Source organism: Siniperca chuatsi, linkage group LG3, assembly GCF_020085105.1.
Source record: "Siniperca chuatsi isolate FFG_IHB_CAS linkage group LG3, ASM2008510v1, whole genome shotgun sequence".
In the NCBI taxonomy this organism is placed as follows: Eukaryota; Metazoa; Chordata; class Actinopteri; order Centrarchiformes; family Sinipercidae; genus Siniperca; species Siniperca chuatsi.
In genome coordinates this window covers 28,454,612-28,472,419 of record NC_058044.1, presented here as the reverse complement: position 1 = coordinate 28,472,419, position 17,808 = coordinate 28,454,612, and the positions used below count along the sequence as shown (strand labels likewise).

Here is a 17,808-nt window from a genome sequence, read left to right as displayed (position 1 = left end):
AATTTGTTATTATGATGCTATAAAAGGGGGTTTCACGTCATGATTGACAGCTGAGGCCGGCTTGCGATTGAGTCTGCCGAGTGTATGGGCGGGGCCTCGATACCGCGGCTCCACCTCCGATCACAACTGCGCAGACTCTGACTCCAAATGATGTCACCAGCGCATGGCTTTGTCCATCTTTATTTACAGTCAATGGTCCAGAGCATTAAAAGAAAATCCCTCATAGCGGGAAATGATCTACAACATAGAGATACAGTACACACAAGTCATTCAGTATGTATTTTAATGATAAATGTTTGTTTTTAGTGGACACCCCACACAAGCATTTGCTTTAAACAAAAGCCTCAAAAAGGGAGGCTACACAATATAGAAAGTGTATCTGGGCACAGTAAATAGTGATACAGCTTCATACAATAAGTATATAGCACATTATGAGAGTGCTTCTTTCACCCAGTTACTCATAAGTATCATAGATACATACTCATGTTTACAAAACATTTCTTGTAAAACTTTTTTATAGAGTTTATACTCTTCTGATGTATTCCCAACATGTTATCGTGTTAACAAAAAGCCCTTTGAGAAATCATGATTCCTACGGTTTTTGTATTTTCTGTGTCTTCTAAGATTCTTTTCTGTTCCGTCCTCTGCTTCACCACAGGTCAGGCTCCACCCAGACGATCTTCTTCTGCTCCTCCCAGATGATGGTGCGCAGGCTGGTCAGCAGGGAGGCCTGGTCACACCAGGAGTCTGGAGCCACGCTGTGATACAGACACGGCAGCTTGTCCAGCAGCGGCTCCTCGCTCCTCGAACACGCCAGCAGCTGCTCCTCCGTCCGGCTGTGGCGCTGCAGCTTTGACCTGGAAGTGTAGGAGGAATGAAGCAAATAAACTACAAGATCACTTTTGGATCGAGTTTTTTTTTGTTCGTTTGTTGGTGGATTGGTTGTGGATTTTTGTTCATGTAGTCAACGTGACATCATATCAGTATATTTTATTGCAGCTACAATTGAGTTTGATGTAACAAAATGATTCAGTTCTCTAAAACATCATCATTGAACGTCAGGTCAGTCCCTCAGAATCAGAGGGAACAGGTTTCGCTCTAGACGTAGTTTGAACTGTCAACTAGTGGTTGACCGGTTAATCGGATCAGATTTATCAGATTTGTCATTTGGGATACTTGTGGGATGGTAAGTGTGACTGTGAAGCCTTTTATTGATGGTGAGCCTGTGGTCTGCCGTTGTTAAGCACGTTACATGACATAAACATATTTTCTTCATCAGTGGCGCTCATATCCATCATGCCACTGCAAAGTTTGCTAGCAGCAGAGTAACATTAATAGCCAGCTAGCAGAACTGTTCTCAAGTGGGCAAAGCCAGCAGCACCTGCTGTCAGCTGAGGCAGAGGACGAGACATGATTGATGAAGCTCTCCTCTCGTCTCAAGTCAACAATCTGCTATCGTACGCGATTGATTTGATCGTTATAAGATACCCAACGTCAGTTACAGTGGATTGCATTTGCTAATGGGCTACAGCCTCGATTCAACAAGTGGGCTTGTGTTAACATGAGTCCGAAAGCTAGCGTCAATGTTATCAACTTGCCAACAATACTGACCTTGTATTTTTTCTATTTTAATAATTACAGATGGCTGGACAGAAATTGCGTCCCTTATGGCAGCATTTCACTGAGCCAACAAAAAAAACAACAACAACATGATATCGGCATTATATATCGGCCGTCAGCCGCCCTGCTCTCTAAATATCGGCATCTGCATCGGCCATTGAAAAACCCATAGACCACCAGTGACAGCAGCATCGATAGACCCGAACACACTGCAGCCACAAGAGGATAGAACTTTTGCTTTTTTTTTCTTCAGTGGAAAACGCTGAGTCTTGCTGTTCTCATGCTATTGCTTATTCAACCTATAACACAAGGCTTGTCACAAGAAGTTTAAGCCTGCTTGTTGAAGCGGTTGAATGTCATTCAGGGAAATGTAGGATTAAAGTAAATTACTATATAAACTACTGGAATACACTGCACATCACAAGTTGATGATATGCAATAGGTGCATTGAAATGCAGATTACTCCTTTAAAGTGGAGCATTTAAAGTAAATCATTCCTTGATAAATCATCAAGGACTGCAAAATGGAAGAGAAAGCCAACTACTGTATGGTCCAAATAGCCTCTATCATTTTTATTACTATTTAGTTGCAGTCATAATTTCCTCCCTGGTTTGCAGCAACAGACAAACAACACATAAATTGTTTAACAAGACACAATGTAAGACCTGTTGTGTACAAAGATAGCGAAACAAACTTCCATTACACCATGAAATCGGAAACAGAGGTGACGAGTGACCAAAGAGATCATGGGAATTACTGTATATACCAACTGATCAAGAGTAAATGTTTGTATAGTATGATTAGTACTCTCCCTCCACAGAGTCTGACTGTGTGTCAGTATCTACTTTGAGACTTACCTACGTGGAACGTTATGTCAGTTTAAGGACAAAATTGAGTACACATTTGAATGCTTATAGTGATTATCAAAATGTGATATCAGCGTCATGAGCGACAAGGTGACCTCTGTCAATATTTGCATGAAGAAGGAGAGTTTACCTCATTTTACGTGCACTACGTGCAGACTGGCTGATGAAGATGATAATAGGGAAGATCTCGGCCCGGTGCAGCCGACGCACGCAGTCCAGCCCCAGCGGCAGCACGCAGTGAATCCCCTGTGATGAGGAGAAGAATACATGGCATATGGGTGAAAAGTGGAATTTTGAATGAGCATGTTTTAAGAGCAGTGCTATTACATGTAAGTGGAATATCATTTAACACATCATGTGTGAAGATGTATAAAATTAAAATCTGTGTTTTAACTTTTTAATTTGCACAGTTTAATAGGAACACATACTTCTAAAATGGTAGCACCATACCTTAGCTACAGTATAATCACTGCTTTATGTTAGGTTGTTGTGGTAAGAAAGAAGCGATGCATAGGAGCTGATGAGAAAAGTCTACAGAGGATATAACATAATGAAGAGCCTACAGCCATGCTAGTGGCTCTGTGAGGCACCTAGGCACAGCAGTGCTTTAGGCTAAATGCTAAATGTCAGCATGCTAATATGCTCACATTGAAAATATTAACATGCTGATGTTTAGCAAGTAATGTTTACCATCTTCACCAATTGTAGTTTAGCATGTTAGCATGCTAACATTTGCTCATTCGCAACACAACACAAAGCGCAGCTGAGGCTGATGGGAATGTCATTAGTTTCGCAGGTTTTGGTCTTAAACCCTACAGAAGAGGGCCACATGTGAGAGATCCAACTCAGAATTCTGACTTTTTCACATGTGAAAAGTTTATTTGAGTTCTGAGTTTAAAGTCAGAATTCTGACTATTCAAATACATGTTTCACATGTGGCCCTATAAACCAAAGTATTGGACAAATAAAAATTTTGACCTGATGATGGCGTTACAGATAAAGGGCCCTATTTTAATCGTGCAAGCCTAAAACAAGTGCAAAGTGGTCAATTGGGGCTCACGGACTACATGGGCGGCTCCAAGCAGTTGGCTGAAGTGGAATAAAGATCTTACGAAATACACTCAGCCAGTCACATCAGTGGCCTCATCGCTCTGAAACAGCTGTGCCAATCAGAGAAGCATGACAACAGCTCAACAAATAAAGAAACAGCTGCTCCAGGAAATCAAAATCCATTATTTGGATGGTGCAGAGCGGCACAAATCTGCAGCCAAAGGCAGGTGTTGTGGGATTTTATATTAGTACAATGATGATTGAAACAAATACATTTGAAAAAAATTGTTTGGTGAAGCTGTTTATATGATCGCATCAATCCGATGCTTGTAATGTCGTAATTTTACTATATTTCAAGTTGTAAAAGGAGGCTGTGACGTACAGGATTAATGAGCTCCAGTAATCCTCTCTCGCATACACAAGAGAAGACGGAGTTCTAATGGACCCGTCTGATGTGTGCAGAGGTGTATGTGGTTATTTTGTAGCAGCCTGTCCTATGCACATGAGATAATGAAGGTAAACATGGTGGACGGCCGTGTGTAATGGAACTGCGCTTCAGATGGCTGCAGGGATTTAATGAACTGAAAGAGAAGCTTTTCATAAAGTATAAAGCAACAGATACTGTAAAAATGACTCATATTCATTTATAAAGAAAGGCAGACTGATTTACCAGTGTTCCTGCTCTAACCACATTAAATGTTTTTTTTTTAATGCTGATTAACACACATCGACTGGCTGGAGAGTGTTTAATTAAATGTGTTTGTTGTATTGTAGTATTGTTGCGTTGTTGCTGTGCATTTGCTCCATGTATTTTGTTTGCTCTTGTTGACAAAATCATCTGGTTGGCATCAGATTGAGGTTGCACCAGAAACAGATCCCTGCCTCATTTGAAGGAACCTCCCACCTGTTTGCGCCTCTCCTCTGCGCTCTGCACTGGGCACCACAATAGCACACACACAGGCAAAGCGAATTTCAAGGTCAAGAAAATAACTGTCAAAGCGCTGCTTGCGCTGGTTGTTGCGTCGCCATGAAAATAGGGCCCGAAGTCATTGGATCACCAAAGTTAGAATGCCTGTTCACCGATGTCGTGATTTTTTTGCTTTGCCAAATTCTTATTGTAGTCCGATACATTTCACACGAAACCATGGAGCATGAGGAAAAGTCTGGGTCATCAAAGTCATTAGAATTCATCCATCCCAAAATTTCATGGCAATCCATCCAGTAGTTGTCGAGATATTACAGTCTGGACAAAAGTGGTGAACCAACCAAACAACCAACCATGCAACACTGTCATCTCTAGAGCCGCATCACTAGTGTGGCAAAAAATATAGAATTTTATTTTCACATTTTGCTTAAAGGAGTTAAGTAAGCGAACCTAACAGCCATATACATATACTGGATTTCCTTTCCACCCTCTTTCACTGAGCCCCATTCTTTGCTTTTTGAGTTACCAGCCTCCACTGAACCTGTTTTTTTGTCGAATGCTCTGACCTTCTTCATGACTTTCTCGACACTCTGCAGGGTGTAGTAGCAGTTTCCTCCCTGCTCACAGTCCTCCAGGATCTCGGACCTCTGCAGCCGGGCTGCGTGCTCACAGGAGCTCAGCACCTCTGTAGAGCAGAAGGGTGCGGAGGGAGAATCAGAGAGCTAAGGCGTTGTTAATGTATATGAAGTCATATGATAAGATCATGAAAGAATTATCACCAATATATTTCAAACTCTATATGAAGATATGGCATCGTTACCTTTTAGTAGTAGCATTATCTTTGATTAATTGGTATATTATCTGAAACATTTATTTGATTTTCTTCTGCATGTCTTTGTGTTCTCTCAAATTCACCAATCCTTGTAATTATCAAACTTTCCCACAAAGATCATTAAACTTTCATTTTACCGTGTTATTGCTGGGAAAACGGGCAAACATTTGTTGTCTTTATAGCCTCTATCATTTTTATTACTATTTATTCACAAAGTTTATTTCCTTCCTGGTTTTCAGCAACAGACAAACATGTGATCTGTCAAGTCAAACAGACTTATCTGTCAGCACAGGAAAGCGTGTCCTTCCTCTGTATCTAAGAATGAGTCTTCAATGGCATACGCTCCAGCAAAACAGATATGAAATATAAATGCGCAGCTTTCATTTCAGCATGTAACGACACAGTCCTTCTTACCAGGCTCACAGAGCTGGAAGCCCTGCCAGCCTGCCAGCTTCTTGTCCAGGATGCGTCCCAGGACTGTGGGCAGCAGCAAGACAGGCCTGCAGATGGGTGGGTAGTGGGGGGTGACCAGGGTGTAGGGCATGAGGGATACACAACTTTTGGGTGCAGATGTGTCACCTACATAGGAAACGATATACAGCGTGAGAAAGACAAATGTTTTCATTGAAAAAAATCATTAAAAATGTTTATCAAACAGCAGATTCAGGAAGCAATGAAGCCAGATATTGTACTTTGTGACTGTGCTGCTGCAGGCACAGTACCTGAGTCTGTGCTCTTGTTCTTTTCATCCTCCACGCTGACCCACAGTGGGTTCCTGCCCTGGCGCCCGGTGCTGACAATCCTCACTGCCTTATCCTTATTCTGGGCCACCACACGCCAAGACTGGTGAGGGAGAGGAATATTCAAAGGAATGAGTTAACACAGTGACATTTTGGACGTGGTCAATGGGTGGTGGAATTTTAGATTATTCTTACCTTTTGCGACTTCTTTGTTTGAAAGCTCATGTCTTCAATTGCTCGAATCAGAAGTCGCTGCGCCCTGTGGCATCAGAAAATCATTCCAAATGTCCAGTTTCAAGCACTGTGAGTGGTGATTACATTCGCTTTCAAGTATTCTGATGAGTCTGTCTCGCTATCTATATTGACTGACAAGAACTGATGCTGCCCCCCCCCACATTTCTATATTCCTCATCAGTGTACCAACCTGTAATAGTTGGGTAGGGTTCCGCTCTGGAGGTCCAGTAGCTGACAGGGGTGAACTTGGCTGGCGTGCCACGAGTCGTCAGTGCCAGCGGGTCGCGTGTTGGTCACGTGAAGGATGTCGTTGCAGGACACGGCAAGGGTCCCGTTGGGGCCAGCAGGGAGGGACATGTTGACACGTACATAGAAGGAGTCTCCGGATGATGTCTCACTGCTCTGCAGCTGCTGCAGCAGCGCCTCATAGTCTGAAGGCAGAGGAGGACACTGTATCTTATACATTGTTTACATATAATGTAATCTATAAAGTCTTCACTTGCTGTACACCATGGCTTCAGTTGTAGTCATATTAGCTCCTCAGTCCATTTCAGATTTAAAAATGTACCATGCTGTAACTACCTGCCAAAAGGTTAAAGCACGATTTTAACCTCTCATGTTCCTACAGCAGACTGGTAAATACCATCAGTCAGGACTGTGTAGTGGTTTGAACCAAGCGACTGAATTACAAACAATGCTATCCGCTCTTAATACAGTAGCATTAAACACAACAAAATGGGACAAGAAAAGTAATGTACAATACCAATATCTGCTTCATAAGCACTTCATACACATGAGTATTTGGCGAATACAAAGGTAAGTGCCCTTGTTCACAGTTTTAAACATTCTGGGTTGATTCTTCCTTTAATACCTTGCAATCAGTCACTAAATCAAAAATTCAAGTGATGAGGTTTGTGCATTTGAAGAAACTACACGAGTCCGCCCTTCATCACTACGTGTTTAAACATTTGCTCCTGTTATTTTGTTTTCTTCAGTGTGCCTAGCACAGGTATTTTGGTAACTTGTGCAATCACTGGTTAGGTCAATACTAGATTTGAGGCAATAATATTAATAATCACTCCATAATTCAGTGTATATTGATGGTGAAATGCCCAGGAACCATGAGTGTTGAAATTGCTTGGTGGAATGTGTAACTTATGTATAGACAGACTAGTCTGTTGGCAAATTGTTTTTGACAGTGTAGCTAGCCCATTAGCAAGCCAGCATCATTAACCTGGCTGAAGGTGAATATGTGCTGTGTGTGCACCCTCTAGTGGAGGAGTTCAGTAGTGCCTATTTGTCAACACAGATCATTTACTGTGATATATTATTGGCTCCTTGCCCTGTTGTTCTAGTATGATTTTTGGATAAGGTCAATATATATTCAAGGTAATGGAACTTTGTTAATTTACAGTTCACACACACATTCGTACCCAATGCCAGAATAATCCTTACCTACATATACAAAGACAAGATATGAACATTTAATGGACTGTATATGAGCTGCAGTACTAGATTGTTTATTTTATCACATTATGTCATTGCTATGTAAGTGAATGTTTTATTGACAAAGTGGTGTTAGCACTGCAATACCTCACTTCTCTGCAGTCCATATGAAAAATGAGGCAATCATTTAACAGTTGGCAGCAGGGTAAAAAGGTTACAGTTAAAAATAACTCTTATTATTTTCAAATGTGCAGAAACTAAGATTTTGTGCTTTTTACACCAGGCTGTCAGTTTTATGAAGCTATTAAATTGTACTTTGTCTAAGTCTAACTAGTCTTGTGTACTTCAAAGAATGTTGCAGCCCAGCTGAATTATTTGAATGATGCAAAACATAGACACCCTCATAAATACAGCATGTTGATCAAAATGATATGCTGTTGCTGTTTCAACAGTCAAGTCACGGCCACGCGAGTTACCTCATGTGGCAGCCAGCCATCTCTTTAATCTCAAGAGAAACAATCTGTTTCCTGAAGGCTTCATATCAGCATAAACTTTCCAATCAATGCCAAGATACAGTCACTGCAATTTGGTATAACACAGTCCTGCCTCATGCCTTGGCTCTTGCGTATGTGTATGTGTTTACATATGTTTGTGTATGTGGGCATGCAAAAGCTATTTTTCTTTCTGTATTGAAATGCATTCTTGTGTTGTTGTTTGCTTTGTTTCCCATTATTATGTAATTTCATGATGCTGGAATTACAGCATGAACACAAACTGTCCCAATGCCACTGTACTAGAGTTACACAGTACATTAATTGTGTTTTAAAGACGAAGAAAGTCTTTATCATGGGAAATGTATGTATGTCTTATATTTGTTATTTTATAACGACACGTACCATTTTGGCTTCAAGAATGGAGAAATATTTCAGAGTGGGATGTAACATCTTTTCTAAAACGTATAGAAATTATTTATGATGAGACGTACCATCTTGATTACTGGAACAAAAAGTGTGTACATGCTCTGGGACGTACCATCTTGCCTGGGCCGAAGGGAGAGATGACAGAGGCCTGTGACCTGGCCAAGAGCCCACATAGCTTCCTCTAAAGTGGAATCCTCCAGCACCATCCTCAGAGCCTTCTGGTTCTGCTCGTACTTCACCTGCAGAACAACAGTCTTATGAGAAACGTCTTCACAGTGGGCAGAATGATTAGAATTAGTGTTCAGAAACACACTTTAACCCACCTCCACTATCTGTGCCCCAGGGCTGATGCCGACAGAATGAGCAGTGCTCCCTTCTGTCACCTGGTGCACAAACACTCCAGTCTTATTGCCTCCTACCACTGCCAGCTGGCTGAGCAGCGCCTCCCCCTGGAGGGAGATGCTGAGAACACGGCCGTTGACGCGAATTGCTTTCGGACGAGAACGCATCAGGAAGGGGGGGGCTGAGGTTCTTGACAGGCTGGTGACAGAGTAATGAGGAAAGGGGAAAAGGATAGAATGTGAAGATCTCTATGTAGGCCAAGAACGTGTGGATTAAAAAAAATATGATATCTCTGATTCTGCTGCATTGATTTTGATACTTCTACTTAAATTGGTGGAGTACTCTCTTCTCTCTTTTCAGCACTTTAACCTCAGTCATTGTTTCATTTCAAAGCCAGTGTGCTGGATTAGACTCAAAACACTGAAAATCTCTCTGCCTCAATTTCATTTCATTAAATTTAAGTTAGTACATGGGCTAAAGGTGGGTATGTTTCATTCACCAGTGCTGATTGTTGATTATTAATCTCCAATACCTTTATTACCCTCTGTTAAATGTATTACAATCTTCAATTTACAGTATATCTCACACATTCAGGTAGATTACCATCTGTTCTACTCAAAATGCTTAGTAATATGAAAGCCTTTATTTATTAACGTTTGTCAGTGGACACCTTACCCATCAGTGCCATTAGAAGAGGAAAGCCTGGTTGTCAGCTTGTCTTCACTCCCCACTAAACAAAAGAAAGGCTGTTTAATTATTTGGCATCCAGGCTAATGTGTCACTTTTCAGCCCTGGCAAAGGTTCAACACTGAACAACAGCTAATTTAGGTCCTGCCAAACAACAGCAAACCCCTCCACACAGAAACACAAACTCTGAGACACTCACTTAAAAGTATCGTGTGTTTTCTATACATACCACTGGGGAGAAACACAAAGTCGTCCAATAGAGAATCCGTCTCTCCTGTTTCCAGGCTACAAGAGAAAAAAAGACAACAGTTACATGAACATCTCTATCAGATTTCTTTGTGTCCGTCTCTTTCTTGCCCATACAAAAAAGGCACACACACACACACACTGATAATGCTGAGTTAAGTACTTTATACTGACTTCTATAACTTACTCTTGATCACACTTATTTGCATCTTTCTTAGTATCATTTGATCCTAGTTAAGCCCCTCTTACGTCTGTAAATCAATAATCCACCTGAAACTGGATGCTGTCATGTCACAGAAAGGAATGCAGAGGTCAATAACCACTTCAAGTCATCCTTCCTGGTGGGTGTGCGGCCAACAGCCTTGTCAGGTGGAAGTACGAATGGGCTTTCAAATAAAAGCATGAACACACAGTGACATATACTGTAGAATGCGGAAACACACACACACACCTGGTGTCTGCATCTAGAGTTTCCTTCCTTCTGCGAAGAGACTCTGGACTGGGGGGCTCTGCGGTTCGAGATCTGACACTACATGCTGCAGCATATTCAGTCTGTACACGTACACACAGATATAAATACTATATAAAAGATAGATAAAAAAAATAGATATAAAAAATACTCAAGAAAATGTTAAAATCAGGTAAAATGATCAGTTAAAAATATACTGACTGATAAAAGCAGATATAAAATCTACTACTGGGTATTATTTGAAATTTTTCGATACAGGTGCCCAGATGATACCTGAGCTTCAGTACCGATGCCAAAATTAACTTTTTTCAGTATCTTTGTTTGAGAAATACAAGCTCTTTTTTTAAAACAAAACTCCTTTCTTTCATTTTGCAAAATATGTCAAACATCTTAATATACTTCTTTTTAATGTTGTTTTAAAGGATAACGCTGAGCTTATTCTATATTTTTCTTATTGTCAACAAATCCCACAAATACACCAAAATCAACAATGTGTTTGTCCGTCTCTCAATAGTTTCTGACTTCCCTTCCCTGCCTGTGGCACGCAGTCCATTGGTTCCTACTGCAAAAGTAAATCTTTAAAAACAAATATACAGTTTGATTAAAAAAAAAAAACTAATTAATTTCCTAAAAGAGCTGGGCACTGTAGTTTTTATCAAACATTACTCAAACAGGAGTAAATAGTCTCTTTGTAAAACTATTTTCAGCTGCGGATTACCACACATTTGGTGAGTATTTACAGTAGTGATGGTACATGTGAGATTGATTCAAAATAAACTACAGTTTATCATAAGATATATCAGGCTTTTATACACAGACAACACTTGTTGGGAAGATCAATTCATTGACGGTTTTGGTATTTGTTGACATAAAGAAAAATACAGACTTTTGCCAGCTTTGTTCTTTAACACAAGCAGCTGTACAGGAACTTCAACTAAATAAAAAATGAAACAAATATTAAAGTCATGATATAGATAAAGAAAAATTTGATCCAGGAATAAGTGAACAAGACTAAGAATCAGACCAAGCATTTGATGCCGACTTTTGATACTTGGTCAGTGTTCTAAAAATATTGTTCAATACCCAGCCCTGATAAAACAATTGTGACTGATCTCGTACACACTCATACACACACCTCTGAATTGCAGGAACTCAGTGACATGGGATTGACTGCATCCATGCGGCAAAGTCTACGTCTAGTTGGGATTGAGGATTCTTCATAGCTGGATCTCGGGCTCTCCCAGTCCACCTCCCTCTCCTTTGACAAAACACAGAGCACTGCATTAACACGATTATTTCGGTATGTGTTGCTTTATGTGTGCGCTGATAAGTGCTTGTGTGAGAAATTACATCACAACTCTGCTGTCGTCCTCTGGGGCTGTGTTTGGCCTGCAGGCTGAAGACTTGCTCTTGGAGCTCCACCAGCTGACTCCTCAGGGTGTCCTTCTCAGCCAGGATGCGGGCGATCATGGCCTGGGCTTCGTCTCTGGACAGGTACGCCTAGTAGCATGGGAAAAGTTCAAATTTACTTAACACCATACTTATTTTACACAGAATCGACCGCGCAGAGGTTTCTTATTCGTGCAGGTAGATGCAATCGGGCCAAGTTTATGCCTCGTGTAGAATCATGACAACAGAAATGGCTTGACTCGTCACCTGTAACTCAAAACGTGGATATGCACATGTATCAGTCAGGGATTGTTTGAATGAAGAAGTATTAATGTACATGCTAGCTTCACTGCCAACGAGACATGTGGTATGCAGGATGTTGTCAGTGTGGCGTCTGTGGCTGGCAGCTTTCTATCGTTTGACATTTTCTTGAGAACACAACAAGTCAGGAACAATACATGATAGAAACTTGGAGTAGCACCAATGTCTGAGTTATATGCCTCTCACTATTTATAATGCATGATAGAAAAACTCCCACTTAACACCACTTGAAGCTTCAATCTTGATCTGAATTCTTAATTAAATATATCTTAATTCTTTAATCCAACGTGATGAATATAGTAGAACATCGGGATATTCAAGTGTCCCTGTTTTAAAATTTAGGAAGTTGGATTTTCTGTAATGCAAGCACTGGAATGCTTTCTGTATGAGGCGTCACACATGATGTGTCACACATCATACAGCAAGCATGATCCACTAATTACAACCAGGAGCTGTCGGCTATTATCACAGTCTGGTGTTGTTGGTTACAGCACAGCTCCAGTGGAGCGGCTGGCAGCTATGCGGCCTGCTTGTGGCCTCCTGACAGTTGTTAGGGTGTGGGTGGATTGTTCATTTCATTCTTCTTGGATGAAAAGCCTCAATGATGTTTAGATGAGTCATTACTGCATGGCATCGACAGTTGAAATGTAGCAAAACACGATGTTTATGTAAGTGTATAAGTTGTGCACTTTACTTTAATACTGCTCAATGACACTTAAAACAGTATTTCCAGTAGAGTAAAGTTAAACCAATGTCCCTTATCAAAGAGACATAAATAAGTACACACACACACACAGACTACGGATTTACAGACAGGAAGAACTAGTTGATATTTAATACTCATCAGCACTGCTGACACCTGACTGCTTGATATTTAAACAGGAAAGACAAACAACATGATGTGATGGAAGATCAAAATAGAATTTAAAACAGAAAATACTGCTGGGAAAACTGAATTAATGATGTACCAAAGGAATTTTCATCAGTTCCTTACTTGGTCTCTCTCCGCCTGCAGCTCTCTCATCTGGTTCTGGATCACGGTGCCCTTCTGCTGGTGCATGTCACAGTCCAGGGTGAGCTGCTGCACCCGGAGGCTCAGGCACTCCTTCTGATCCAAAAGCTGAACGCAAATACGCACGTTACACCAATGTAGTCGCAAGTATTTTAGGGATTACATTACAGATGTACAGGAGTTGATGGGCAAGTTTGCTTTAACTCTCATGTTATAAGGTGTTTTTAGATTCACACTTTATGAGTACTAAACAAACTGCTCAGAAAATAGCTTTAATTAGAAATTGGCCAGATGCTTTTCCACAGGCACTCTGTAGCAGTTGGATAATCAAAACGGCACTTTCCATCTTAGATGATTTGCTGCATTTACATGCCATTTCCTGATCCATGATGACTGAAACAAAGAAATATACACATACCCCTTGTTTCTCTGCGAGCAGCTCTTCATTCTCCTCTCTGTAACACCTGAGCTGCTCTGCAAGCTCCACCTGGCTGTTTATGGCCTCAGCCAGATCCTGTGCCAGGATGTCTTGACGAGCCTGTGGAGACACAACAGTGGCGGCAGATGAGATACAAACAGGAAGACACAAGCAGCTATTGACTCTTTCACGGTCTAGAGCGTATGAGTGAAAGCTGTCACTATTCCACATAAATCAGCTAATAAGAGAATAATTAAGTCATTATTCTCACTGGGTCCAGCTTTTCCGCCTTCACCAGCTGGCAGCGCAGACTCCTGACTTCCTCTTGCAGTTGTGGCGTCTCAGCAGAAGAGGCACACCTGAGCGAGCGCTGCTTCTGGAACTCATTCTCCGTTTGCGCCTTCTGCAGCTCAATCTGCAGTTGATACACCTGCCACCACACAAGAACAGCGATGCTGATGGGGCTGGGGCAACTATGACTATTTCCACTTTTTTTTAATTCATCAATTAATAAATACATTTTTGTCTACAAAATGTAAAAAAAACCCAAAACAATTGTGACCAGAACGCAAAGTGACGGCCTTAAAATTTGTGCGTATTGTCTCACCAACAGTCCCAATTAACAATCATACAATCCTCACATTTGAGAAGCTGGAACTTGCTAATCTTTGGCATTTTTGCATGATAAATGACTTAAATGATTAATTAATTATCAAAATGATTGTTGATTCATTTCCTGTCAGTCAACTAATTGATTAATCAAATAATTGTTTCAGCACAAAAGGTTTATAAATGGATAAAAGGATAAAATGCATCTGTGATATAGAACCAAAATGTTACGAGCATGACTCTTTTTGAGGTCTCTCCTCTGAGATCACAGCTTTGTTTTTCAGGGAGGAGAAACTCTGAGTTTTCTAAGGTGAGAAACAGACTTTAGTGAGGACGACTGACCTGCAGGTTGAGGTCATGGAGGCGGATGTTCACAGCTGATTTCTCCTCGATGGCTGCAGTGTAGCGCATATACAAGTCACACTTCTCATCCTTCAGCTTGGTGACTTCATGTTGCAAAGAACACAAGTGTCTCCTTATGCGTTCATTTTCAGACTGAAGGCATCTGGACTTCTCCTCCTGCTCCATTATCTGCCCAATCTCCAACTCCAGGGAGGCACAGCGTGCGGCCATTCTGCCAGCCTCGCAACGCGCCTCCTGGAGCTCCTTCTGCATCCCCGTTACTGCTCTGACCAGATACTCTGTCAGCTCTGAGTACTTTATTAGGCCTGCAAGGACAGCAATGCGAGACAGACATACAGCAAGTGAAACAAAGAGACAAATATTCCCTTAAAATGCAGGAAGACTTAAAGCCACTGACCACTGAATCTTGAAGGCTCAGTACTGGGTTTGCGTCCAGTGATTTGAGTGTACATAGTCGGGTAGTGGATCATTAGGCTCTCCAGCAAGGCCACAGCACCGTTCCTCCCCTGGGTCCTCAGCAGATCCAGCATATAGCCTGGAAACAGTAGAGGACGATATGATACTATCCCTATCTGCAACCCAAACCTGTGAATCAACAGATTTCGTCTAAAGATATGAAGGTAATTAAAATATTGATCAAACCAACAGGGAGAAAGAAGTGTTTCTTCTAAAAGTAAAAGCACTGCATTTTCATTGCTCTTCAGAGAGAAAGCAAGCCAGCAGTAGTTCTCTGCAATAAACACGATCATAAATTCGGAAAAAATGGTTAATAAGCAGGCCAATACATTCTCAAACTAACATGACATGTTGGCTTTACAAGTAAATAGTTGTTCTTAGGACTGAAGTGTCGCTGGAATTTCCTCTGTCTCTTGGCCATATACTCAACAGTCAGTGTAAACAAATCAGCTGCAGTAAAGGAGGACAAAGCACAATCTACTTGTCGTCTACAAACTGAGGAAGACTACGGTACTCCATAACCCCGGGGTGGAGAGGGTTTTAACTCTCTTTAAAATCCAAGAAGCAACAAGTCAAGTCAGAAATCTCACTGGTTCTCATGCTGCGGTTGGTCAGGTTGTGGCAGGAGATGATCTCATCCTCGTCCATCTCAGTGAGCACCCGGGCCTGCCTCAGGTACGGGATCAAGATGCACGGCCGCACTCCCAAGGAAATTCGGTGCCGGTTGTCATTAATTAGTTCCCACAGTTCCTCCTCGCCCATCTCTCTCAGGTCTGGGCCCTCAGAAACACACTCCTCTGCCATCCTGAGTGTGTGTTTGAAAGAGAGATGGCTGCCTGCTGCTGAGACGATGGGCACAGCTGGAGCAAACGGAGCGAACACACACCTTTAGCTCCAACGTCACAGACTCATACCTGGAAGCAGACAGAACAGCAGGCTAACTGGAAGAGGCAGAGGAACACTATAAAAGGGTCAATGTCTTTCCACGCCCTGCGGGTGTTTGTGTCAAAGCATGCGTGTGTGTTTATGTGTGGGCGTGCAGTAAAACCTGTAAGACAAGACCTCTGTGATGCAGCGTAACAAGGGACTGACACACGCTAGTACAAACAGAGCTGAAACACAGGCTCTTCACAAACACACACACACACACACACACACACTCAGAAAACATTAGTCAAGTGAGCCACACATGTCTCTTCCCTTCACACTCTTGGTAGCTTTATAATGTTTGTTTGCTTTCAACGGCTAATTCAACATCTAATCACATCATAAACCTCTGCCTCATTTTATTAGAGCGAAGCCAGATTTGCTTGTTGAATGGAGTCAAGCCTGTGGTGTAAATGAACAAAGCCTCTCGCTAATATAAAAACATTAGACGACATGCAAGTCCGCCTTAATAATTCCCAATCACAGTAAAGCAAACACACATACCACACCGCTGACAGGAGCAAACACTGAGCTCTGGAGTCCAAAGTCCTCTGTTACAGAAGGAAATGATGGGTGAAAGATGGGGTTGGGGGGCTGTCTAAGAGTTTCTCATTCTGTTATCTAACCTACCACCTTTGTGTGTGAACTTACTGTTTACTGTACTGTATAGGGTTTATGAAAACACATAGAACCTATCAGGGAAACCTACTTTTAATGACATCCTGGTGGATGTAGGAAGCAGTGAACTCACCAGCTATCGGAAATGTGGAAATTTAAAGAAATGGTCTGAAAGAATATCTTTAAACTGTAAAAAAAAAAAAGAAAGAAAAGAAAACAAGAGATTTTAATAACATTTGTGTAGAGCTTGAGCACCCGAAGGACACAAAATTGTCTCACACACAAAGAGCTATATCTGTATTTCCAATTAATGATGTGGTTTAAGATTAAAGTTGTTGCGATTAAAGGGTATTAAGCATAGACTGTATATAAAGAGTCTATGGTATTAAGGTGTGTGTGCCAGTAAATTTCAACAGTGGACAACATTAATGCACGAGCTTCCTGCACCTTGACAGATTACAAAATTCATAAAACTTGTTTCACCAAGTATTTATCACCAACAAAGAGGAAAAACAAAATATGATCCTCTTGCCCCCGCATCGCAACTACAAAACTCAAAAGGGCTGCTGTCTAAAATACACGATCCAGTATTCTGTAACCTGACCAGCTTCTGTCAACAGCACAGAGCTTGCTTATCTCCCTCATCATTTCATACAGTGAGGACAACCAAACACTACTAGGGAATTCCCCATAGCACATGCATGATAATATAAAAGGAAAATAGAACAGTAATAAAAAATGAACTAGTGGAACAGCAGAACTCCTGAAAAGATGTACTGTACATGTTACATTCCCACATATTTAGCTGCAGAACAAGTATAAAATTAAAAATCGGTAATTACACAGAATGGTTACTTCCGGGGGAATATGTTACACATACTTGACATGTTTCATGAAGACCAAAGCAAGCTGGGAAAAAAATGCCAGCTTAGGAATTTCACACAGTTACGTCAATAACTGAGTGATAACGAGACACACGTTTTTAAGATGAGCACAGACATTCTTGGTGAGGACAAAAGACAATTCAACACTAACAGTAAACAACAAATAGTTTATACACTGACAAAGGTTTCTTGCATAAAGTGGAGAATGTTAGCTCCTTAAAGTGGGATTACGTAACTTTTGCTGACCAGCAGCCATTGTAGCCAAAAATAGCCACAATAAAATAATGTTAAAAAGTATCACAAGTAGAGAAGAATCATGAAGTCGGTGAACTGACTGTAAAGTCAGCAGTATCGATCTAAAGTTTGCTACCATTAGCTACCATAAGGTACTGGTCATACCAGACCAAATAAGGCTGTAGCAGAAAACCCCCGGA

General features: G+C 41.3%; 1 protein-coding gene across 2 annotated transcripts; it reads right to left on the bottom strand.

Annotated features, from left to right (window-relative positions):
• Nucleotides 1–266: 266 nt before the first annotated feature.
• On the bottom strand, nt 267–16,395 carry card14 (caspase recruitment domain family, member 14). Of its 2 annotated transcripts, XM_044188728.1 has the most exons (21): nt 16,377–16,395; nt 15,536–15,859; nt 14,887–15,024; nt 14,469–14,794; nt 13,789–13,947; nt 13,518–13,637; nt 13,082–13,207; nt 11,728–11,877; nt 11,513–11,635; nt 10,360–10,487; nt 9,892–9,947; nt 9,651–9,705; nt 8,957–9,173; nt 8,746–8,872; nt 6,458–6,698; nt 6,229–6,292; nt 6,016–6,136; nt 5,708–5,872; nt 5,028–5,146; nt 2,617–2,732; nt 267–857 (listed from the first exon to the last, which is right to left on the bottom strand). In XM_044188728.1, exons 2-21 carry the CDS (start codon nt 15,747–15,749, stop codon nt 650–652), a joined length of 2,973 nt encoding a protein of 990 aa, XP_044044663.1. In that variant the 5' UTR covers nt 15,750–15,859; nt 16,377–16,395; the 3' UTR covers nt 267–649. The 2 variants fall into 2 exon arrangements, with proteins under 2 accessions (XP_044044663.1, XP_044044664.1); XM_044188729.1 differs by lacking the exon at nt 16,377–16,395 and having other exon boundaries at nt 10,360–10,460; nt 15,536–15,918.
• Nucleotides 16,396–17,808: the final 1,413 nt, after the last annotated feature.